We start from the raw sequence: 26,541 nt of genomic DNA on the forward strand, positions 1-26,541 counted from the left end.
AAAAAAAAATCAACACCAAACAGAAGGAATTCATTTTGAGTTTCCCCAGAGCTTTAGATGGCTTGATTGCATTAAAGCAGGCAGATGCAAGAAATAAACTCAAGTACCTTTCAACATAAAGGTAAGGATTATTTCAATTAAGTATTAATCAAAAGTGCTAGGAGTTCTACCTGTATTTTGGGGCTGAAAAGCAGACTGACTTGCTGTGGGGAAACCGCCAAAATTATTCGAGCCACTAAACTGTCCAAATGCATCAAAGTTTGCAAAATCTGCATTTGCAGAGTTCTGCGCTGTAAATTGCAAAGGAACAAAACACGTTAATGGATATGATAAATAAACACAAAAACAGATGTATTAACTGAATCCATGGTCATGACAGCCTCCAAGGGTAATGTCCTACCTTGTCATTTCTTTTTTACATGAAAAGCTACATATGATATCCTACAATTGAAAGGTGCCTTTGAAAAAGCTTTCACAGGGCTGTACCAGTTAATGCTAATCATCTGCTCCTCACATGTGCTACTCTTCACAACTACATGAACTGATGAAGTCCAGTTGAGCTTAACCCTAGAGTTTTTGCAGTGGCAGTTGGTCAGGAAAGAAACAGTACAGAATACCAGATGCACACCTGTATAACTCAGAACACCGATCACCCTAAATGCTAGTTTCCAAAACTGGAATTTGTGAACTAACTGAACACCACTTTGCCAACAGAAATTAGAAGGTACTCTTATAACATAGTGACAAGTTGAATTACTGGTATACAAAGTTGTTCTTCCTTGGGTGAATTTAGTTGGGTGCCACTTGAATAGCTTTGGCTAGGTTTCTAAGTTCATTTCACTGCAAATTCATGTTTTAAAAACCTAAATCAGAGTGCAGAAATATGGAAAAGTAACACCAACATCAAGAAAAGAGCTGTCATAGAGCATATCCACAAAATAACAGCCAAGGAAATTTCAAACAGAACTTCAGGTTTTGCCTTCCTTCTGTGCCATACTAGAGGAGAAAACAGAAGTTAGCACCCATCTAATTTCAAACAGCTGGACATTCAAACATCTACAGATTCAGCATTGCCTAACTGAGAAGCTCCACAGAAAGTCTAAACACTGGTATAAACAAGGAGTAAGGGAAAACTATAGCTTTAATCAAACACACCAGAGCAGGTAGAGATGCCTGAAAGGAAGGTGGAGCCTGTGGAAAGCCCGTGCTGGAGCAGGCTCATGGCAGGAGCTGTGGCTAATGGAGAGAAGCCTGGACAGGAGCCTATTTTCCAGCAGGAGCTGTGACCTCATGGGGTCCCATGCTGAAGCAGTCCATGCCTGAAGGACTGTATCCCATGGAAAGCACCCATGCTGGAGCAGTTCTTGTAGAACTGCGGCCTACAGGAAGGGCCCATATTAAAGGGCTAGATCCTGCTGCATCAAGGGATCCCACAATGGAGCAGCGGAACAACATTAGGAGGAAGAAACGGCAGAGATGAAGTGTCATGAACTGACTGCAACCCCCATGTGAGAGGATAGAAGAACAAGAAGTGAAATTGAGCTTGGAAAGATGGGGTGAAAGTGGGTTTAGGATTTTTTTTGTTTTTCACTATGCTACTCTATTAGTATTTGACTATAAATTTATCTTTCCCAAGCTAAGTCAGTTTTGCCCATAACCATACCTGCAAGTGATCTCCCTGTCCTTACCTTGACTGACAAGCTTTTTCATCATATTTTCTCCCCACATCCTTCTGAGGAGGAAGAGTAAGAGAGCATCTTGGTGGGCACTTGGACCAGCCAAGATCAACCCACCTCAGCATGGGGGTCAGCAAGAAACAAACAAAATCAATGAGAAAGCAAGGGTCCCAGGGAAGTTCTGTCTCAAAACTTTCACCTTTAATGTATGCAAGGAGGAAGAGGTGACAAATGAAAGAAAAAGATTTTCTATCATTATACCATCAGTATTGATTCAAAAAGCATTTTACAGGCTTCAACTTCCATAGGTTTGGGTTTGTTTTTAAACCAGTAGCTCTTTGTGAGGAATAGATTAAGAAATCAATTGCACCTTGCTTTAAAATGGAAGTGATGTTTTCATCACAATGCATCGATTGGACAGGGACTACTCAGACTCATGTTTAGTCAACCAAATGGGATGAAGTACATAACGGCCACTCCTAAAATTGTTTCAATGTTTTTCATTTTAACCACTCACACGAAGAGAACATGTCAAAAATCTTAAAATCTTGAAATTATTCTATTACAGGTCACTTTTTTGCTGACACAAAAGCCATGACTTCCAAGTGAGCCCATGTTGAAACAGTAGCACCATAAAGACTCTTCTGCACAGTATTCAGATACAACCTTGCTTTATTTTATGCGGTAAAGTTTAAACCGATCTAAAAGCGGCACAAAGGTAAAGACCAGGTAAGACTTGTGTTTTCCTGCACCTGAACAATATATAGATCCTACTTTTAAGGATGGATTGGCAATTCCAAATGCAGTTCTCTGCACAGAAACCACAGAGCAACCTGAAGGAAGTTAAGGAATTACAGTGGATTGCAGTTTGTCATGGATTTACAACTGCTGTTGTGACTGCAGAGCAGTGAGACAGCACAAAATCTAGCTGGCTAAAGCTGGATCAAGCATGACACCAGTCACAGCCATGCAAGCTGTCCTACTGTCTTTGCATAGCTCCTTCTGTGAGGTTTGCTCTTTCTACTATGCAATAAAGGCATGAAACATTGCAACTCAAAAACCCAAACCAGAGCCTACTTATATTACATTACAAAACTGAAAACAACTCTCTAGAAGACAACAGCCGTTTTATTTCTTCTAGGTAAAGCCTCTTCTTCCTTGTTATCCATGGAACGGTCATGTTGTGTCACTACACATTTTTAAAATCTCTCATGGAGGTCTTCTATTCCATTAATTTATAGAAAGTCTACATGCAAAAAAATTTTTTGTTGCTATTACCAGGCTGTAAACTACAGAGAACAGTTATCTGCTATCATCTTCAAAATCTCATTGGTTTGCAGAAGTTATGGAACTTGGCAAATTAAATGCCAACGGTAAACACAGGTCAGCCCATTTCCCCTTCAACACACAACACCCTGAGCCAGCACAGTATATTGGAAAATTCAAAAAGGAACATATCAGAAGTCGCACTTCCGGCATAATTTTTAAGCTTTACATCTGGACTTTACAGAACACAGTATAAGTTTGTTAATATTTTCCTATCAGCTGCTGCACTCAGTTGTGCCTTAACTGCAGAAATGGGAACTTATACCAGAAGACCTTAAATCTGCTGATGCTCTTCAGGGATTTCTTTAGTCACACATAGCATACATGAAGAGGAAAAAAAAGTATATCCTCCGTAGGTACTACTAAAACCAAGCCTTAAAACAGAAACATCAAGCCATAAACTTCGACAAAGCGGTGCTGGACCCAGTGCAAGTTCTTCCGTCTTCTGCTGTAGTGTGCAAATGCTAAACAGTAGTTTCTACAGCTCCTCAAATGAGCATTTAAAACTCATTTTTGCCCAAGCTGGTGGACTGATCAACCCTCCTTGTGTTTCAAAGGGAGTCTAATATTTCGCTACTTGTTTCAGTTAACAGTACCCTGTGGTTACTGCACACAGAACAATCCCCATAAGTGATTTACCCTAGCAAGTCAGAAAACACCTTCAAGGTAAAACAGTCTGCCATACACATTTGGCTACTGCACACCCAGAATGAGATTTTGGGCTTTTAGAATTTTATTTACCAGCCCTGAAATTATTTTGGCTTCTATAACTTACAAAAAGGAGTTACAGGAATGACCACAATGGTTAGTTATTGAAACAGAAAACTAGTCAGTGCAGCTGGGTATTCCTCTCAGATTTGATTTTAAACACTTAATTGCAACCACAAATAACAGACTCTTTTGTAAGATTACATTTATTCTGGAGTGTTTGGTTTTTTTATATCCTTTTACAAATTACCCAGCAGAGATGCAGTGTAATTTTACCTGGATTTGGAACACAGTATTAAAACATTGCTTTCATGAAATTTTCAGCTCCTGAAACTCAAAAGACTAATTCAGTGTATATAAAAATAGAATCATTCAGCAACAAATTTGGGAAGAACAAATTATTGAGTAAGAACTAAAAATCTTTAGCCTCTTCCACACTGTACAACACTGGTCACTCAGTGCAAGTTCTCCCAGTTAAATATACCTCCAAAAAGATGATCAACATGCTAAGGAATTTACGGAACACAGCCCTTATCCTGTATTATTGAATTCAACCACCAACTATTTTATTTCAATTATTTTATTTCACAACTTTTTTTTTTTTTTGAAAGTTAAGTTTGAGAAAAGCCTTGGTACTTTGCTCAGTTCCTCAGGCATGCCTTCAGTCCCCTCCATCACATTTCCCCTCAGCTGTTAACAACTGCAGGACTGATTTGCAAGAAATCTCTTATTGGCTTAGCAGCATCACGGTTTCTCTCAAATACTAAACTAAAAGCCCATTCATGCAAGGCAGGGAAAGATATTTTCCCACAATCATAATGCAAGTTAGCAACAACATACTTCAGTGACTACAGAATCAACTTTTTCTATAGAATAGACTTCTACGGTGCAAGACGTCCAGCTCAAAATAAACCCTGAGGGCTCAATATATTTTACTGACATCATTCTTTAAGAAATCAAGGCCTACCCCCACCCTCAGTCAAGACACACTCAAAACTTATTTATTCTTCCTGAAACTACAGACTACTACCCACATGGGTAGTGCTCAGTTCTCAGACATACATACAAAAGAGGAAGTCATTCTTCAAACTGAGGAATCCTTTGATTTTTCTCTTAAAACTGACGGTTCTTGTCAATGCATCTGAACTCCCTCTAAGTCTCTATATCTGCTTTCTTTCCATGAATGCTGCTTTTAATAGTTTTCAGAAAGGAAACTGGAGGTCTGATAGCAGCTTCTCCCTACATTCTATTACTCATTCTCTCACCCTCTCCCCCGAAGAATTTTAGTTTCTAGTAGTAGGCAGAAACAGCCTAATCATACAGATCAGAGAATAGCTATATCAACTCCCACTTCAAAAAGCAGGATTATCAGCCTTTACATCTTCAACCTTTCTTTAGAAAGGTCTAAAGGAAATCTTGAGCAATACAACAATCTCAAGGTACATAAACAATATACCCCACAGGAAGAAGTCATCACAAATTAAAATGACATTTTATACATTTAAAAAGGGATGCACTGCTCAGAATACTTACCTGTATGACTGTTGAAGTGTGCAAAATTAGCAAAATTTGCTGTAGCAGTTGACTGAGGAGGTGCAGCAGCAAAGATATCTGAGCCAAGGTCGCTGAGGAGGTCAAATTGTTTCTTTTCTTGTTGCTGCTGTCCTTGAGATCGAACTACAACAGGAGACTACAAACAACATTTCAATTAGCTAAAAAAGCTCGTAACTTACCAAACTGACTTTTCCAAAATACTACAAGCCATTTAGTCCTGAAGTTTAAGAGATGCTGTATACACCACAGGCCCTTCTACTATAGTATAATGAAGACTATTTATACTACTACAGTGGCTTTTAAAGGAACTCAGCAGCAGATTTCCATGGATTAAAAGGGCCTAGGAAGATTAAAGCAGCAGCCTAGAAACAACTTCAAAATTACATATTTTAAATGGCAAATACTGTACATATACAAGCAATAAAACAATTCCACTATTCTGTAATAAAAGTTAATTTTCTGTTTGGGAAAATATTTATTCCTCAAATTGTGAAAAAGTCTTTAGAACTCAGCATAGGGAGAGAAAAATTGAAGTATTTCATTGCACGGCTCCAAGGTGCAAATTTCTGCTGCTTGAGCCTGAAGAGCTCCATCCAAGAGTTGCCTGTATCCTAAAGGTAAAAGTTCTTAAAAAAAAAACCCAAAGCCTTCCCTCCAAACTCTCAGTATGCAACAGTGTTTCACCTGACATAACAGCAAACAGACACTCCCTGAAAGCCACAGCTACAGAATGCCTAGGAAGCAATAACAAACCTCAATGCTCTTCATCTACAGATTCACTTCTAACATCATGGTTAACATTATCAGCCACTTCACTGCTTTCAAACAAAAAAACAAACACAAAAATACATCACATTAGGGTTAAACTTCAGAGATATTTACACAAAAGACAATTTAAGTTGTCACTCACACTGGAAAGTTCTGCTTACTGAAAATAACCATTTAAAAGAAAAATCAATTTGGTCAATAGGAACAAGCTTAATTTAGAACCTGCTCTGCCAACACCTGTATCCTTCAACAAAATACATAAAATTGTCTGTCATGATTATAGCATTAGTAACGGCAGCTACTGAAGCACTCTCATGACACTGACAAAGTACTCCTGAACAGTGCTGTGCTGCTCAGCTCTCGTGACTCACTTGGCTAGGTGTGCCCTTGTTTAAGTGCAGTGTGGGTGCAGCTTCTCCCAAGAGAGATTTGAGCGGCTTCACCTCTGGTGTGCTGCTTGTACTACTAGCAGAAGACCCCGATATGGATGCATGGACTGATGCCACCACCTTCGCTTGCTCAGGAGGAACATACCTGTATTAAAAAACAACAATGGATTTTAGAATTAAGATGAAAATATCTGCTCAAGACTTGTAACACTCAAGTATAAGAACAGGTACATCTCAGCTTTTCTATTTTAACCACTGACCCAGCAACAAATTCTACCAGCATTTTGCAAAATATCTATTACTTAAATAAGCCAGATTTAAAAAAAAATAATCTACTAGAATTCCAAGCCATCAATATTTTATAGCACGTATTTAATACAAACCACATCTTCTATCTTCTAAAAGCCTGCCAAACCCTCACTTTATACTGCTGTTGATACACCCTTAAGTCATTTCTGATCCATCAATAGGAACCACATATTGAGAAACTGTTTCAAATAGTTTTTTAAATAGTCTTTTCTACTTCTTGTAGGAGCTCCAAATAAAGCCCAGAAATCATTTCACTTTACAGAACTGTGCTACCAAGTCCAAAGAGTGAACAAGAAGGAAAGCATGCTCAAGAACGCGACAATAGTAGTCCATCTTCACCTCGTGTCAAAGAAGCAATTTTTTTATAATCATAAAGCTATCTTACCATCTTTTCTTTTCATATTTTTCCTGTAGAAATTCCTTTACTTTCTGTGGATCCCTGAAGTCTGGAATTGCTGATGATCTGTCATCAAATAGGCCTAGCCAAATCTGTTTGCACACCTTATAAAAAAACAAAACCAACCACAGATTATACAAAATATGTTCATTCAAAACCTCTTTTAAATTTACAATTGTTAATGTAAGAAATCAACAAAAAGTGTGTGGCTGCACATTTTTTGTTCCGGACCAAGCTGCTTTAACGACAGAGTGGTGCACCACGTACTGGTCTAAATACTTCAAGTTCAAAGACCATCTGCCAACCTGTCACAGCAGGGCAAGTAAATCCTAGCATCCAATTTCACCAAACATGGCTTTTACAAAATACTTGTAGTATGTACTCGCATGAAAAGGCAAAGCACCTGATTTCTGCTTGTGATCTTTAGAATGTCCTCCTTCATACATTCCTGTACTTCAGGGTTAAAACTGTTTCAACAGATTCCATATGCCATAAGCCCCAGACGCTGGCTTTCAAAGTGTCTGAGTTTTACTATTTACACTTGTAATTACTATTTGATTATAGGAACTTTTTTTTTTTAAGCAGCCCTTCTTACCATGATGCAGCTTCTATAGCATCATGTACTTCTAATTTGAGTGAGGGTGTGACAGAAGTGGAAAAAGTACTCTTGCTTTATATTTCCAGTTGTAATTGTGAGTAAAAGTTGAACTAATTGCAAAATTCTCAGTATGTTCATCTTCAACTCCCGAACAAGAGGGAAGGTGACTGCTCTCAGAAGTAAGACACAGGAGTTGTTATACAAAAGGCTTCTTTAAACACTTAAGACTACACTGCAAGTAAGGTGAATAAGGTACACCCAAGCAATATAGCAAACATTAGCTGTGCTCTAAAAACACTTTCCCAGTTTAGAACAGGTTTCTTTCAGAAGTGGAGTCAAAAAAGTTTTTGGGGTTTCTTTTGGTGGTGTGTTGGTTTTGTTTGGGGTTTTTTTTGTTTGTTTGGTTGGGGGTTTTTTGGGTTTTTCTTGGGTTTTTTGTTTGTTGTTTTTTTTTAAATACTGAAATAGTTCTGACCATCTCTCTCGCATGCCTCCTACAAATGTTGCCCTCTATTCCTGGAACAGTGTCAGGTTTTCAACACTGTCCCCCAGGACCTTCAGAGGAAAAACATGCTCTTACCAAGCAAGAGCTGCATAAACTGATTGCCCTGAAAGTTAGCAAATCCAGGTAGAAGCTAGGATACTTCCACTACACTATCTTCTTATAGAAGCACTGTCTTACTGGGGGTGGGGGGTGGTTCTTTACCTGGTCAGCTTACGTAAGTCATTTCAAAGACTGCTCAGGATGAGAGAAATTAGACAGACAGCAGAAGTATGTGTCTCATACTTGACGTCTCAGTTTTATACAGCCCGCTTGCATATCTAACACTCCATAGTCCTACTGTCATATACTGGACAAACAACAACCGTGGGAAGCGGATCCAATGATCAAAGGAGAGCCCTATATAGGTGATTTAAATACTCATCTAAAAAACAAGATCAGTAGCTCCTATATCAAACTCAGCTATTCAGCATTCATTCAGCAATTGAACTCCACAAAAGGGTTAAGCTCAATGAGCTGATTTGGGTTCACAAATGCTGACAGCCCAGTAGTAGGAAGGATTAAATGAAAATGAAGGTATATAGTACTTCCTCATACAAAGCTAAAAGATAGTCTTAGTCGAAAAAGTCACTATTCTATTCTAAAAGAACAGCTGATAGCATGAAGCACTAATTTAATAGCAGCAATCTTTCATATAAGCACTACTTTTTGCTCTCTACTTTTTATAAGATCAGAACATCCACGAATACAGCTTTAACCATCTGCAGTGGACTGTCTGCTGTGGGCCAGCAGGAGTATTGCTGTACTTAGATTTGAGTATAGATGTACCAAGGAATAGTCTTGGGATTGTTGGGAGGAAGAGAAGTCCTGTTCTCAGCCAGTTACACAATGCCTGGCAGCAGGAGCTGGTTATACCCAGACATAAACAGTCCCAGTCACACTCTCCTCCCCCTTCTTGCTGTTCCTCCTAACACTGAAGGAAAAAAAGTTGTGCCCATTTTCAGAGTGTAAAAACAGCCCCTAGTGGACCCTGCACCTAGAATGACTCTCCGGGCTGTGCTACGATGATCAGTTTGGATCCAACATAAGCTGTGCTAGTGAATGACAGAGGAGGTCAAGCCATTAAGTCACTCCCCCTTCTCCAACCACCTAAACCAACTCAGATCTAAGAAAGTCATCGCAATTAACCATGTCACTAGTATCACTGAAAACTGTAGCGAGATCAACTCGCAAACAGTCACACCACAATCCAGTTTTTCACCTTTCTACTTCCCGGTTTTCTGCTTCATGTTCACCCTGAAAAAAAAAACCACCTACAAAAAACATGCAAACAAAAACAACTCCATGTCAAATAGTCTCAAGCCTTCCTGACCACAACAGGTAACTTCTGGGAGAAATTAGAACACAAGGTCCCGTGTGACTTTAGATCATTCACCAGCTGTGCAGCTATCATAGATTAACAGTCACATGAACAGGCAGACAGGCACGAAGGACTGTGCTGTCCAAACAGTGTTGATTTAAAATGCTGCAAGCTTCTTCAAGGCGCCAGTTCTTGCCTTGCACTGCAATGTTCGCACACCTTCAGAACACAGGCTTCCAAAAGTGCTTCCCAGAGCAACTATTTTCCTCTAAATACTTAACACAACAGCAGTAACAACTGAACTATGCCTTAAGTCACTATTATAAGTTATTTAATTAAACCTGCTAGGCACTCTTTGTTGGTTCGCTGTTACTGGCATCAGAGAGAACAGGATTACTAATGTGCAACAACCACCAAGCAGAAGAATCCACGCTTAGTCACACATGCTTCAGCAAGAACTTCTCATCTTAACAGTCTGACAACATTAATGATGCAAACACAGGTTAAAACCTTCACTTTACCCCACCAGAGATGCAAATTAAATTTCCAATCAGTTTCTCTAAAGAGTTCTCCAAGAAAGTATGATTTCTTTAAGTCTTAAATATCTTAGTCTTAAATTAAATCTCTCAGGAAGTCAAATTTTTAAGCTTTACTATCCCACAAGAAACTATTAAAAGGCATGGTTTTGTCTGTTTCTGTATGAAGTACCACACAATGCTTTGAACATCAGCAGTCATTCCAAGCAAGCATTCAGAACACAATAAAAGGCCCCTTGTTTCTTCTCGTTTCCTGGTGACCTGCATGCTCTTTCTAGCTATACTTTTGTTACTATCATCTGACTTGACAAGGACCCACAATACTGCATTGATTACGCTTCAAGGAAACCATAATACAAATTTTCATCTTTCTACAAAGAATCAAACAGCAGCATGCTGTGCAATACCATAGGATGAAATCAAATTAAAAAAAGACTACTCTCAGAGACTGAACTCATGTCATCATACAACTGGAACAGCTACCTTTCCATAGTTTTAAAGTCACTAACAGTGCTGAATCTTGTGCAAAGACAAGTTTGCTGTGAGAAATGTAAATATTTTTACTGATTAGGCCATTACATATTTTATTTCAAAGCTATTTAAAAGTTACTTATGACAAAGATCAACAAAATTTATACCATAAAACTTGCTGTTGAGTTACGGTGGGGAACAATCACCCAGCATTTCTATCTGTGGTACCATGATCATCCCCCACTAATCACAGATTTTAAATCCATATCTGAATTTGACAGCACTTGAGATACTAAGAGAGCAACTGTAACAAAGAAATTATTAGCAGACATGTAAAAATCAGATAAGCAAGTTAGTTGCCAATACTTCAAAACGAGCTTGGGTTCTCTGTTCTGTCTGGCCTGATAGCTGCCCAAGCCAGACACATGAACAAGTGAGCACACTGTTAGTCTCCTGCTCAGCCATGACTTGTAAGACATGGGGAAAGACATGTGAAAAGGCAGTAAAGGGCAAAGAAATCTGCCTAAATCCAAGCTTTAAGCAACCAGTCACTCTATTAAACATGAAGTTTTCTTCTGAGTTTAATACAAACTTACTACTCGAGGAAAACACAAGAAAACAATTTTCAAAAGAAGCAAAGATTCAGAACAACATAAGCTCTGAGAAATCTGAAATACCGAAAGAGCACATATTTCTAAACACCTAAGCACTCCATACAGAAATCAGACTTGCAGAGCAGATTCAGAAAATGCTGCTACCTGAGTTCCCCGATACATCTCAAGCTCCATTTTAACAGAATTACTCATTCCCTTGCTTTTACACATAATACATGAGGAAGCATCCCAACTTACCACAAAGTTACACAACATAACTATTAAGGTACCAGGCTTAAAAGTTCAATGGCTTTCTACACCACACCATCATCTTAGGGATGCTCTCGTTCATCCATTTAATATTAATATTGTTTTTTGCAACAGCAGCACAAATAACTCTCTGCTCAAAAGCTCTGTTCATTCACCCACAAGCCTTGCTATACTCCTCCTTTTGATAACCAAAGCTCTATTAAACAAAATGCTCTGCTTAGAGAAGAGATTTGCAAGCTGGAGCCAAGAGTAAACATTCAAGTTATGTGGAAGCCCCTAGAAACAGTGGAACACATCCAACAATCCATAATCATTGTCCACTGTCCCTGAAAAGTATAATTAGTCCATGTCCCACTGGTTCACCAATGCAGCAAGAATAAAAAAAGACAGCACTGAAATCAGAATGATTAAGCATATGCAGCATTTGAAAGTGTACTTTTGTTGAAGGGTTGACAGAAGCAAGACTTTGAAGTTTTGCCTGCCTCTATTACATTGTGGGAGCTGCAAAGTAGTAAGACAAAGCAAAGTTCTATCTTGTCAGGTAACAATGAGTATAAAACTCAGCAGTTATCTTCATGAAATTTAAAAGTTCATGAGAATACTTTTACAACTGGCTTGGGAAGAACAGTACCTGTTCTCTGCCAACAAACTCCAGCCCTGCAAGGGATGCCACTAGATATTTGGCAGCGAGATACTGGGAAGTTCAGAATTAGATCAGTAAGTGCAGCATGAAGCAAAGAGGGAAAGAGTCACAACCAACGTCAACCTACTCACCCTGACCTAAATAAAAACCCAGGAGGTAGCAAGGCAGAAACTGCAAGTTACTATAACTTAAATATATCTTTGAAAAGAGAAATTGGGCCAAGTGCATATTGTATGTTATAATTAAGCCTTCACCTATATTTCTCTTCATACTATTGGTTTCCCAGAATCTGCATTCAACTATTCTGTTCGAGGGAGAAATTGTTTTTCCTGGAATAACCAAATTTACCTATCTTGTTTTCAATATACTATTTACCTTTCTAGTCCTACAGTTTGAGTAATTACCCTCGTTTTCAGCTTTAACTCAAAGGAACAAAGAACTCGTCCCATTCATTGCATGTCTGGTACTTTACAAAGCAAAGCTGAATCAAAAAGGCTACTGGTCCTCATAGTAACATCTCATGCTTTTAGGAGTTCCAAGAAGGGCTAAGAGGGACAAACGTACCCATTTTACACAAATTATTAACTTTTGGTTTTTTCATCTGGTTTGTTACCATGTTTGGGGGTTTTCACATGCATTTTTATAGAGCCAGGAAGATGGGGAAGGACGAGCACACTAGAAAGCAGCTTAAAAAAACCCAAAACCTCAGTGGTATCCACCAGAATTATGCAGAAAGCTTGAGATCATCTGAGATTTCAGTTATTTCTGTTTCAGTGCTACATATTTCAACTACCAAACACTTTACTGTGTCGTAACTATTTCACTGATACAGATCTCCAGTGTGGGGGAAGGCAGATGTGGGAGAGACAAAGACCTTCTGCTTACACATCACATTGAACTACCACACTTTAGAAACTCCTGTTAGCACAGTTGTGCTAGTTAGGAATAATAAAAACTCCATTAGGCCAGCAAAATTAAGTTTTTGCTCATGAAGCCACTTTCTCCTGTAGGCAGCGAAGGCAGGACAGCAAAGAAAAGCTGTAACAGAACTAGCAGGGCTGGTAGAAGCTGCACTTCAACTAGATAAAGCACATTACTAGGCTGACAGCTATAGAGCGCTTCTTGTTCAGACCCAGACATACCATTGCACAGGAGGATTACAAACAGTCTAGTTTAGAAAGCTCTAATGAGATATTACCTTTCAGAAGTCTGGCAAATACCAAATTAGATTTCTTCTTCTCCCCTTCTCCCAATAAAATATCCTCAGTTGTGCACCAAATGCAATGCTGACAGTGCAAAGAACTGCAGATTACCACACAACAAAACTATGTTCCAAAACATAACACTCGCCACAGGAAGAAAGATTTGGAAACAGTTCCCTTATGTAAGCAAGTTATAGCTTTGTTTAGTTATGCAGCACTTCCGATGTCGATATTATTCATTAATCAATGCAGGCTAAAATTTTATACTGTCAGTATACTGATTTCAAAGCCACTTTGGGTCCAGAAGCTACAGCTGCTTTCATAAGCATATAGTCCAGGCTAGTAAATCCTGCTAACAAAGACATTGTTCTACACACAATCAGCTCCTATCTCTATCATATTAGCAGAACCAGGGATGTACTACAAGGACACCTGACGGTGCAGCTCGTGCTGTCAGGACTCATCAGCTCCATCTTAGTACTGCTGTTTCCACTCCAGAGTTTTCAGGTCACAGTCCACAGGTCAGGTTGATTCTAGGAAAGCATTTTGGGTCAGGCCAAACACCAGCTCCGAACTAGCCCCATACTGCTACTAGTTATCATAGAATCCTGGAACAGATTGGGTTGGAAGGGACCTTAAACATCATCTAATTCCAGCCGCCTGCCATGGACAGGGACACATCCCACTGGTTCAGGCTGCCCAAGGGCCCATCCAATCTGGCCTTGAACACCCCTAGGGATGGGGCAACCACCCGTGCCAGTGCCTCACCACCCTCATTGTCAAGAATTTATTCCTAATGTCTAATCTAAATCTTCCCCCTTCCAATTTAAAGTAACTCCCCCTTGTGCAATCACTATAGGCCCTTTGTAAAAAGTCCCTCTCCAGCTTTCTTGTAGGCCTCCTTCAGGTACTGGAAGGCCACTAGTTCTCCTGCAACCTCAAGTGCAGGAAACTGGTAAGAGACAATTGCAAAGGCACTATCAATAGCCAACTGGCACAAAACAAAATTAAGCACTGAAAACCAATCTCAAGCAGCTGAGTGGAGCCACACAGCATTCTACTCATTAGCTAAGGGAAACATGATCTTGGCTTCCAGATGAACACAGACTTTCCATACAAGAGCATCCAAACAATTTTCTCCCACTACATGTATATTAGAGTAGGATGTTTGAAAAGGTTATAAGACACACAGCACATTTCGAAGGTGTAGTGGAAAAATTATCTCTAACTGGTTTGCCTCATGATACTATTTTTCAGCTTCAGGGAAAGCTTCTGAATAAATACTCACAGCTATAATGGCAACGTGAGAAGAGCACCACCTCCACTTTCTGCAGCGAGTTCACTTTCTACTATCATCAGATTAGGAGCACTACTGAATCAGAGGCTTAATCAACATTAGCATAATTTGGTTATGAGTATTCAAACTGAACCATCTCCATACCATTCTCTCCTCATTATTCCAAAGATGAGAATACAGTGTGAAAACACCTCACACTGCTCTTCATGAAGAGGAGGAGAGGGAAAATCCTACTTTGCTACTCAGAACTGTCTTTATCCTTCAAACAGACTTCAGAAGGCCTGCAAGGACTATCACCTTGAAGATGTGTCTATTGCTGCAAGGGTGAGCTGACCCCAACATTAGCAAAACCAGAGTCTAGACACCTGCTTATATCTACAGATGATTAAGCAACACCAAATACTAATGCAAGCAGTAAAACCTCATCCAAAAAAAAGGCGGTTACCTGTGCTTGGAGGTGTACATGCAGGGAAGGAGATTGTGTCTCGCACCTGCAGAGATACTGCTCTGAATAATGTCTTCCCAAAGCAGTCATTTTGTGGAAGCCTTTCAGTAACTGAAGGTTTTAACCACATGTGCCACAAAGATGGCAATTTGTGACAAAAAAAATTACTAGTGATTAGGAAATGCTTATTTCTTTATTTTTAAGAGAAAAGTCAATGTCATATAATACACTGCCCTCATAAATACTCTTTGAAAGACAGTGGAAAACAACTACTAAGAATAACTCACCACCTTAATAACTACCTTAACCCAGGAAAGCTTTCTTGCTATTTTCCTGTCTATTCATAACAAGTTCCCTGTTGTACATCATGATTTACACATCTGGAAGCAAGAAAGCTTACCACAGAGGCCTTGGCTATGTTGGAGAAAGACTGGGAGGACAAAGTGGGAATTAAAGTATTTTACAAGCTGCAGAAAAACAGAAGTTAGACATACGAGACTGCAAAAAAGTTGAGGTTTTCTTAATATACATAGCTGCAGACTCAAACAACTGAATGATACATCAAAACCATTCAGAGATTGCACTGTTTCATATGTCCACATATTAAAATGTTGGATAGTTCCATGCTTGAACAAGTTCATACTAAAAATTTCATTTCTTAATATATAGAGAAGCCGCCTGTGATGGAGTGCAAGCTATGCAAACAAAGGGTTTTGTGAGGTCAGATGAACTTCATCTACCCAATACTTTATCTTATCTGCAGGTGAATATTCCAAAGTCCAGTACCAACAAGAGAAAGCAAAAAACTTATTTAACTACTTCAACACACAGCATAAAAAAAAGTGAAAACATGTTCAAGTCTTAAACTTCTAACAGTGTTTCAAACAATATCACTTCTGATTGGTGTTTAAGCACCTATAAATCTACCATCTGCAATTACAACTGTGTTACTTTAATTCAGTGTTACTTTAGACTTAAGGCAACACACTGCTATCCAACAACCCAAAACTTAGGACATCTTCCGTTATGAGGTAGCTCATTTAAACCATTGCAATACTTTGGAGGAGTAAGTACTATAAACACAAAGACACCTGCTTTTGAAACATAGTATTGCATTGCAGAGATCTGAGAACTTTTATGTCAATAATAAATTATGTGTCAGCTAAATCATTATGACTGGCAGACTAGTCAGGTCCACAATGAGGACAACTATGCTAATCATCTGAAGAGGGATCACTTAAGGCTAAACTGGTAGCATACTCCAGGCACTGCAGATTCAGTGAAAACCTGAAATTAGAACAGATGCAGGGAGGAAGGGAGGGACACACGCGCATTCTCCTTTACACTCATGAAGTTTAAAGCAAATCTGGAGTTTGCAATCTAACCTTATGAAAAAGAGACTAACAGACTGTATCTGAACCCATAAAAGATTCTTTATTATTCTCCCTGTGCAAAACATCAGCAATCTGCTATACATGTGTGTATATATATGTGCAATTTTATACAGCTTTAACATGCCAAAACAATTTTTAAAACCTAGTCAAAGCCATTAAGAGTATTCTGTGATGTCTGGAAGAGTTTAGATCTTGTTCTAGCTCCGTCTAAAGGAATCATCCACTAACAGTCATTTCAACAATACATATCTATCGGGACAGAAAAGAAATTGCTACTTCTATTTCCATTCTTTAACCTTACAGCTATGAATGGGCTAAGTTTAAGTATCCACATTTTCGGTAATGATGGGATTTATCCCTAGAAAGCTTCACAAGAACATGTCAAGACCCTCAGTAGCCTACGATCAATATTCTACTAAAACAGAATATAGATCAGATAGAAGTAAAATAGAACTTTTTCTAATTCAGAACAGAAGCAAAAGCTGCCTCCAGAATCCTTAATACTATAGTATGGTATTAAAATACAAATCTAATCCTCAAATACATGACAGTAATAGCAACATCCCAGGGTTAACATGCTCCATGTGGCCCCATAGAGCAAATCCAACATTTACCTTAGATTTAGTTTTCACGTACTAAACAGAACAAAAAGGTAGCACACCAGAACGTTATATCTCCAAAGCTGCCCCGTGCCACTCTGAACACATAGACACTTACTGGGTAACAATCCTTACAGAGGAAAAAGCTCCTCCTTTCCTTCCTCTCCTCAAGAGCCTTCAACATTGATATACTTTCATGAAAGAAAGAAGACCGACACCTTCTCCAAAGAAATACAGCTACAAGCAAAAGATTTTTGTCTTGGTATGCTCTTTTAGAAAAGATTGCTGCAGTCAGTCTCAAAGTCTGGGCTTGCAGAAATTAAAAAAAGAAGGGGGGGGGGCTGATGCATATTGCTTTACATGAAAACAAAAGAAAATCCAATTCAGAAACACTGACAGTCAATCTAGACTGTCTAGATTAGGCAATAACACACAACATTATGATCAGCTACCGAAGCAAAATGAGCTCTTTAGATGCATCAGTTCAAATGATATCGGTTTTAAAAGAATCCTGTCTACTTTTTTCTACCAAAAAAAAGTCATTTTCCTTAAGTAGCATTTTTAAAGTTTAAAGTTTTATTATTATTTTATTATTAAAGTGCTAAAACCACTTGATATTCTGCAAATACTTACTTCATTTCCATGTTTCTGCAGAAATTCTATTTCCTGTTGTGTGAAAGTAGTCATTGAAATTGACTTCACTCTGTGGGGTGGATTCAATCCCCGTCTGAAAGAAGAAGCAAGAAGTAGTTAGCATTCAGGAAATCTGTCATCATACAAATCACTTAACATTATGGCCAGAAACTGGTCAGTTTGAAACTCAGGAGCCATCTCTGTAAAACACATTCATTCCAGTACTGCCACACACTTCAGGCTGTGTAAGCTCATCTCAAAATAACACTCTGCATAGAAAGTCAAGTAATGGAGCTTTAGAGGAAACCAGCGTTTAAGATCGCAAATGCAATCTCACTCTGACCCTTTCTATACAAATTTATGAAAACATAATTAGACCTTTTTAAACCCTAATCTGCTTTCCCAAACTCATTCACCATTCGCTCCACCGTTCCTCTTGCAACCTCAGGCCTCTCTGGTGTAGCTGTCTTTCCCCTCTAACTCCTCCTTCACTTCAAACTGTTCTTACTACAACTTCTACCCAGTGACCGAAGTTCTCCAAGGTGAACTCCCCAGCTCAGATTCTTTTTCTCTTGCTGTAACCTGTATTTGCCATTCCCCACCCCAGCATCTTTTTCTAGTTTACTTTTTGCTCTTCCACCCATAGATACATCTTTTTGCTCCTCCTCAATGCTACACAAGTAAAAGCAACAAAAGCAAAAAGACAGCATTTTTATTTTGCTCTCAAATAAGAGATACCATTACTAACACAGCAGCTCGAAACTCAGGCAGCTTGGCCTTAAGCAAAGACTGGCACAGTTCTCCCATCCGCACCACCAACTGCTGCGGCACAGCGAACAAACTCCTGGTGCTTGTGCTGCTAAAGCCTGACACCATCAAACCTAGTTCAGTCAAAACCTGCAAGCTCAGAGAAAAATCCTACTGAGCTGATAAGAAAAAGCTTTGTCTTTTCAAGCTTGTTCTTTAAATATATGCTAACTACTGTTCTTGCCCACAAATACTTACAATTAAAATCAAGCCGTGTTCTGCTCAATGGAAACAAGAACATTACATCCCACATACGCCACAGTGGAGACACTAACTCTGGCTAAGCAGGGTTAGCTTAGCATTCATGATAATCCACCCTGAATTTCTGAAGCACCATCTTAAAAAAAATAAATGTATATTAACCACGAGCTATCAAAGAACAGAACATGCTGTGGTTCTTTACATGAGAAGAAAGTTTCTGGAAAGGAAGTTGGGGGAAGCTTTCCAGGAATGTAATATGGGACTAACAAACTGCTGACAAATGAAATGGTAAGAGCAAGCTTAAGACCTTGCATTTGTTACTTTGCTTTGATAATAAATTTGGTTCAGATTGCTTTTAGAAATTAAAAACAAACAATAAAAATCACCGGCACCCCATTTAAGACAACTGCTAGGGATTATCTGATAAACACTAACTATGAATTAAATTGGTATTCATCAGAAACAACAAAAATCTGATGTTCCCAATATTAACACTTTCTACTCAACTTTTAAAGAACATTTTTAGCACTTGAAGTATCATTATGCATTTAGCTTGCAAACTTACTGTGACTCAAATTCACACTGTACCTGTAAGAAGACAGTCCTTATCCTGGGTTAAAAAAGTTTCCACATTTTTAACTAAAAGTTAAATACCAATGCAAACACTAAGCAGTAACATTCCTTTTATACCACCCTGCTAAAGAAGGAAGGCATGCCCCACTCCAGAAAGGCCTTGCATGATGTACGATGTCCCCACATCAGCAAACTAGGAAGACTGGAAAACCTGAACATAACTTTAATAAACGTAGATATAGCTACCACACAATTAATTTTTATGCATGTAAAACATAACAAGGAGGGGAGGGAAGCGTGTGAATAGCCTCTCTTTATATTAAAGCCCAGTAAGAAGTCAGTCTGGAACAAGGAATTCGAGAGAAGGCTGCATTACACAGCATACAAATACAACCAAAAACCTATGCATTATGTTCCCTAAATTAATTATTTTGATTCTACCTTCAGAACAACTAAAAGCTTATTTTATAATCATTTCTGATTAGCATGAGTCACTTTCAGTGCCATTATACCCATGAACTGACTAGGATCTCCCTAAACCAGAGCACCCGTGGGTTTCACCAAGCAGAACACAGAACTCAAGAACCAAGCCCAAGCACTAAAGATACTCTTACTTCAAAAGCCTGAAATATACTACAACCCTTCCTTACCTACAGAGGCTATTTGATGACCCAAATGATACACAAACAACTCATCTTCACATGGGGGAAGCTTACAGGCAGACAGCCAAGTACAATTATCCTTCAAGAAACTAACAAACCTTCTTCTTAATAGGAAAAAACATATCAACCACTTTCTTCCCATGTATTTGACACATGCTTTGCACAGTTTCTAATGCTTTATTACTGCATTCCCTATTTAAAAGGAGACAAAAATGGGTTAGTTATAGGACCTTAATCCAAGTTAATAATGCCTAAATTTAAATGGACCCTGAACAAATATTTTCAGGCTGCACCCATGTGGCAGTATCAGTTACTCATTTCTCTACTACACAGTTCCTGAGGAAGGCAGCAACCACATGCTACCTCACCGCTTAATCCAGACTGCAGCTATCTCCCAAGAAGCCCCCAGAAAAGACGACCAAGTACAGCTACTCTGCCATCTGCACTCATCCAGCACACCACAGCTACACCATCCCACATTTAGATCCCACTCAACGCTGCCAACTCCTTCATGCTCAGCAATGGTTATTTCTGTGGAACAGCACTGTGACTAGAACTTCCAGCTATGAGACAGTCCTTCACTGACCCTCCATCGAATTGGTCCAACCTTTGGGTGACACAGCCTGTCATAGGGGCAACTACAGAGAACACAAGGTGAACATGAGATCTCTGCTCTCCAGAGAGCATTGTTAAAACAGAAGCTCTTGCAAACAAAGGAAGCTTCAAGGCCACTGACACAAGATTCTGAAGTCTGGCAATTGAAACATTAAACATTCAAAACACCATCAACAAGCCCTGAACATTTGTTACTAACATAATTCAGTAGCAAATTATGCTCAAACTTGTGATTGTTGGCAGAACAGCCATTCCTGCATTCATCAAGCAAATGTCAGTGAAGTCGCCTGCAAAGGCCAGGGCTGGGAGGACAGAAAAAATGTAGAGAGTGGGCTCTGCTGGAATAGAGGAGTCACTTCAGTGGGATGAATGGTGGGCAGACAGTTCCTCACCACCACTGGTGCGTCCCTGTATCAGATTCTAACGTGATCTCAAGGCTAAGCCAGCAAAATCCAATCCCATAAGAACGACGACATTAACAAGGCAAGTCAAATACCAAGCCATCATAGGGCACCCTACATCCCCAGATGTCTGGAAAACAAGCTTTAGAAAACCCAATGTCCCAGCATTTGTTATTATTTCTATGCCATTGTTAGCAGCAAACGAGAATGTAAGCAGTACTGGCCATTGCAGAGACTTGTAGACCTCCCTGGAGACCCTCCACCATCTTCCAAGCTCATTTATTTTTAACAGCAAAAGGCTCACACACACATTTAGAAGCACGGTCAAGGGTAATTTAACTTTTTTCTTCAAAAATCAAACATCCTTTCTGAACTGCATAGTATTCATTGTGGTACAGACATTTCCTTTGCTCTCCAGCCATGACACTGAAAACAAGAAATACATTAATACAGGAAATACCTTAAAAATATACATATTACACATACACATAACACACTGAGCCATTTTCCAAGCGTGCTCCAAAGGACACAAAGGACTGGAAAATCATGCCAACACAGCCAGAATCACCTTCATTCTAACACTGTTTACTTAGACCATTTTAATTTCTGCAAAAATTCTTTCAGTGAAAGGGCCAATAATTCACCACCAGTGCACTAAGATTTATTTCTCATAGTACATGCCATCAAATACTTCAACCTAACTGATAAAGAATTTCCTTAACCAGGAGGATTTTAAATTTAAAAGTTCAACTAGGAATACTATAAGTAGCCAAAAGAAAGCCACATGATCCAGTAACTGTAAGAAATGATATAAAAGGGCTCCAGCATTCCCCACTGTAACCATATGATCTAAACATTCTTTGTTGCTCCTTCCTGACCCAAGCCAGAAGTGCAAACATCTGAACAAGAGACTTCCTCAGCAAGTTGGAAGGCAGGAATAAAGATGGTGGCAGCAAGGGAAACAGAAGGAGCATTCCAACTCTCACATCAGCAGATAATAAAAAAGTAAAGAATAAAAAAATGTCTACAATAGCAAACTTGTGACAGTAGACTCTCAAACAGGAATACTTTCCATTTGAAAATATAAAAATGTGTTCTTTTTAATCAAAGTTAGGAGCAGGCTGACCATGGGTGGTACAGAAGCGCTTCAAAACAAAGATATGCACAGACAGCAGAGAAGCAAGGCAAAGAGGCTTTTGATAAGACAAACGGAAGGGTGTCACAGTCTGCAGGACACATGGCAGCATCCAGAAACACAACAGATAACTACCAACAGAACCTATCTGCCAGCATTCCCCATAAAGAGAAGTCTTCTGGTTTTATATCACCATAATACTTGACCTCAGAAGACTGCTCCTGCAGAGAGGAAGCCACTATCCACACCATAATTCATGGACTTTCTCTTGCCTACACCATTTTGCACAGCTAAATTTTTGCTCTGGCAAATTCAATCTGATGAGAAAACTTAAAACCTACGTCCTGCAGAGACGGACCTCCTCTACACTACTCATTTTTAACTTCACAAGACTCACCTTGAAAATGAAAGTCAGAAACAGATCTTTTTTAGCAAAGCCACTAGCTCTCTAATCATTTTTAGCAGTACTTGAACAAGCCAGACATACTATTTCTAGAAACATTTAGGAAAATGGAACTTTTTTAAAGCTAAACCTAGTAATAAATAGCATTGATTTCTTCCTACACGTAGAATCATTAATAGAAATTAATGATGAATCCAGTATGAAGGATTTTGGTTTGAAAGGACCGTCCTTCCCAGGACAATGAATAAACACTTCAGTAAAGTTGCAAGAAAACAAAGTTAGACTTTAGAAAATTTAGAATTAACTCTATCTAGAACTACATGCCTTTCTAAGATGATACTGAGGTTGGCAACCATGTTTACTCAATTGAGCAACATTTTTGAAGGACACTTGTTATCATACTAGTATTTTAACCTTGCACTGAGCACTTCATACTTGAAAGAACTGGTCTATGCAAGACTATACAAGAATATTTCCTGTAGCAGATTAAAAAAAATTAATTAGAACAAGCAGCAATGCAAGTCATTCACATAGCATACAAACAAGATGAAGTAATAAGATTATTAAAGCCTTACAGTAAAGCAAGTATTATAAGGTAGGACACAACCAGCCATCAAGAATTACAGAAGCACTTTCACTTATTTGCCATTATGTGGTTTCATCAAGTTATCTCCCTCTGCTGTGGAATTCTACAGTGAAAAGCATTTGGAAATAAACAAGTTGTATGCAGGACTATTCTGACAGAAGTGTTAAAAATAACAGTTTCTAGTTATGAAACAGACACAACCTCTCTCTACACCATTTCATCACTAAAAAAATTATCCTACTCTAGTTCCAGCCAGGTTCTATGCATGTAATCTTGCACACACAATTTATGACAGCATTTCCAAGTCACCATGAAAGAACGAGTCCAAATGTATCTCAGAAGAAAGCTTTAAGTCCTCTTACCAGTCCTTTGCTCCAGCTTTAAGTGTAGGCGTTACTAGCTGTTGCAACTAAAAATGTTGTTTGTGGTTTCTTTTTTTCTAGCAGCACAACAACACAGCATATTTAGAATGAAGGAGCTATTTGCATTTTATTAAAATGCCAATACATTAGTAACTGCTCTTCAGAAAGTCTTCCTCCTTGAAGTACAGCAACATCTTAACTATGGCTAACTTAACAGCAAGTGACAGCCGTCCCAGCTTGCTCACCATTTCCCTACACGTGCATCCTTTTGGTTCCTGTGAACTATGGACTTTAGTAGCCTGTACCTTCCAGTCAACAGATAAAATGAACACGTTGTATTGAACCCATGCTAAACATCAGAGCAGCACTCACAATATACTTGTCTATTAAGGTCAAGAAGCCTGAAAAATAAAGAAAAATATTCTCACGAAGCAGTTTTATCATGCTGTCAGTTTAACCAGCAAGAACATGTGCAACCATTAAATAAGCTCTGTGCAGTAGCTTAAAATAGTTTCACATGCCAGCACAAATATCAGTTTGCTAGGAGAGCAAACAATAGCCAGAGCTGGCTGATTAAGTAGCCTGTAGATGTCAAAAACTCGACTCTTTTCAGTTTCACAACCTGAATATATTTTCTGTATTTGTGTCAAGCCTGTTCAAAAGTCTATAAGAATGGGGGGAAAAAACCCACCCAAGACTAATTAGCCGTCTAGTGGTATAAAAGGCAGCTTGTTCCCCATAAATTCAGCACAGAGCTAACATGTTCGCTTTGTTTTGCATCTCAATATAATTGCCAACTTTGTTCTGACACACCAGACCTCCCTTGGAAGGCCTGCATGGTGTACCGAGTCCTTCTTGGTGAAGGGACAGAAATTAGTTCAGGCTCCTAAATGCCTTTATGAACTCAAACCTGTAAACACAAATCTGTATCCTTTGATACTACTCTTTGGCCACTCTCTGATCCTGCTCCATTCCATAAGCACAATGCCACACAAACAAACAAGCAACAGATTTAGCAGGGGAAACAGCAACACTGAAGACAGCAGGGTTTTTTCCCCCAGGATATGCATATGTAATTCAAATTCAGAACTGACTGATCTCAATACTCAGTTTCACACACGGTATTGCGGAGGAGGAAGAGTGGAAAAGGGAGGAGGAGTAGCGGGGAGGCCCGTGTAGGAATGAGGAACAGGAAAAATGCAATCTACTTTATCACAGCCAATCCCTACCTAAGGTTTATATAGAGTTTGTAGGAAGTATTAGGCTTAAGAAAAACCTTCTACTACTTCTCTGACCAATTATGTTGAACTAGCAAGGCCAGTATTGTCTTACAAACTACTACGAAGCTAAATCAGTACACAAAAGGCCAAGCTGGTAATTTAACTCAACATTAAAGACTCAAGTATTGAACTCGTTATTCCCCGTTGGGAGAGGAGACAGGCCTGACAGCGAGCTGCTCAGCCCCGCGCCCCCTGCTCCTTCCACAGGCCCCCCCTGAACGCTTGTTTAACCAAGCGCGCTTCCCAGCGGGGGCGGCACTGCTCCCTGCTTCGTGTTCGTCCTCAGCACAGGCTCCCTGCGGGAAAACTCTCCAGCCTCACATCAAGCATTTGGAAGCAAACCCGCCGTGAAAGCCCCCCAGCTGCCTTGCTGCTCCCCTGTCCGTCCCCGGCCTTGTCCCTTCGCCAGCCTCGCTGTGCCCCCCACCTCCTTCGCCCGCCTCGCTGCCTCCCCTACCTGCGTGTAGCCCCCGTGCTTTACTGACCCCTCTCTCTCTCCTGCCTCCTTGGCTTCTCTCCCGGCCCTGCGAACCCCCAACCTTACTGCCCCTCTCCCTCCCTCACCTACCTTGCTGAACCCCCTCCCCTGCCTCCCAATCCCCCCCTCAGCTTGTTGTGCCCCCCTCCCCTCCCCTGCTGGCCCCACCTGGCAGCCCCTCCTCCCTGTTGCACCCCCCAGCCTCCCCTACCCTATCACCTGCCTTGCTCTCACCTTCCCTAGCCTGGCCTACCCTGTTGCCCCCTCCTTCCCTGCATCCCTGCATCCCCCCCCCCTCTTCCCCTGACTGTGCCCCCCTTCCCTTACTGCCCCCCTCTCTCTGCCTTCACCCCCCCTCCTTTCCCCGACTTTGTTGCCCGCCCACCCCCCCCTCGTCTCCAGCCTCTCTCTCTGCTGCCCCTCTCCCTCCCCTTGCCTCGACGCCCCCTCTTTCCCCTTCCCGGCCCTGCCGCGCCCCTCCCTCTCCTCCCGGCCTACGCCCCCCTCCCTCCGCTGCCCCTCTCTCTCCCTTCCCCTGCCCTGCCCTCCCCCGCCCCGCACTCACAGGATGCCAGAGCAGGAGGTGCAGACGAAGCTGCCCACCGTCATGTCGGTGTAGGTGGGGCCGCGCTGGTCGCAGTCGAAGCACTTGCGGTTGGGCGGGAGGCTGCTCATCTCCCGCAGCAGCTTCAGGTGCTTCTCCTCCTGCTTCCGCTTGGCGCTGGCGGCCATGGCCCCGCCGGGCGGCGCGGGCCCCGCTCACGGCGCGGCGGCCGAGGCGCTGCGGGCCCGGCGGCGGCCGCGGGGGTTAGGGGTGGGGGGAAAGGACGGGGGCGGGGAGGGAGCGGCGGGGGAAGCGTGAGCGCGGTGGGCGCCGGCGGAGGGAGGGGAGGAAGGGGGCGGAGGAGGCCGGCGGCGCCGCCAGGCCCGGGGCGGGTGAATGACGGGCGCGGGCGGAACCTGCGCGGCTCCTTTATGAGACCAGAGAGGGAGGCGGCGGAGCGGCGCGGCCGCGGGGCGCAGCGCCCCCTGTCGCGCGGGAGGGCGCCTCGCCGGGCCCCTCGCAGCCAGCCCCGCCGAGGCCGGGCAGCCGGGTTGGGGGCGTTTAAAGAGAAGAAGAACCTCGTGAGGGTTCAGCGAGGCCAAGCGCGAGGTCCTGCGCCTGGGCTGGGGCAATCTTCAGTTTCAATACAGGGTGGGGGATCATAGAATCATAGAATCACTAGGTTGGAAAGGACCCACTGGATCATCGAGTCCAACCATTCCTATCAATCACTAAACCATGTCCGTCAGCACCTCGTTCACCCGTCCCTTAAACACCTCCAGGGAAGGTGACTCAACCACCTCCGTGGGCAGCCTGTTCCAGTG

General features: G+C 40.9%; 1 protein-coding gene across 11 annotated transcripts in view; it reads right to left on the reverse strand.

The window, feature by feature from the left end:
• The window catches only part of AGFG1 (ArfGAP with FG repeats 1), a 35,051-nt gene extending 8,924 nt beyond the window's left edge, over positions 1-26,127 (reverse strand). For 2 of the 11 annotated variants that reach the window (XM_069864648.1, XM_069864644.1), the window contains exons 1-6: positions 25,739-26,125; positions 17,671-17,764; positions 7,116-7,231; positions 6,404-6,566; positions 5,244-5,400; positions 171-290 (exon numbers count right to left, since the gene is read on the reverse strand). In XM_069864648.1, the coding sequence (XP_069720749.1) occupies positions 171-290; positions 5,244-5,400; positions 6,404-6,566; positions 7,116-7,231; positions 17,671-17,764; positions 25,739-25,905 (817 nt within the window). In that variant the 5' untranslated portion in view covers positions 25,906-26,125. Of the gene's footprint in view, positions 1-170; positions 291-5,243; positions 5,401-6,403; positions 6,567-7,115; positions 7,232-17,670; positions 17,765-25,738 lie in introns of all 11 variants that reach the window. The other 9 variants (XM_069864645.1, XM_069864649.1, XM_069864650.1 and 6 more) reach the window with 9 other exon arrangements.
• Between the last annotated feature and the right edge of the window lie 414 nt (positions 26,128-26,541).

The sequence above is a fragment of the Phaenicophaeus curvirostris genome, chromosome 10 (assembly GCF_032191515.1).
Source record: "Phaenicophaeus curvirostris isolate KB17595 chromosome 10, BPBGC_Pcur_1.0, whole genome shotgun sequence".
Classification (NCBI taxonomy): Eukaryota; Metazoa; Chordata; class Aves; order Cuculiformes; family Cuculidae; genus Phaenicophaeus; species Phaenicophaeus curvirostris.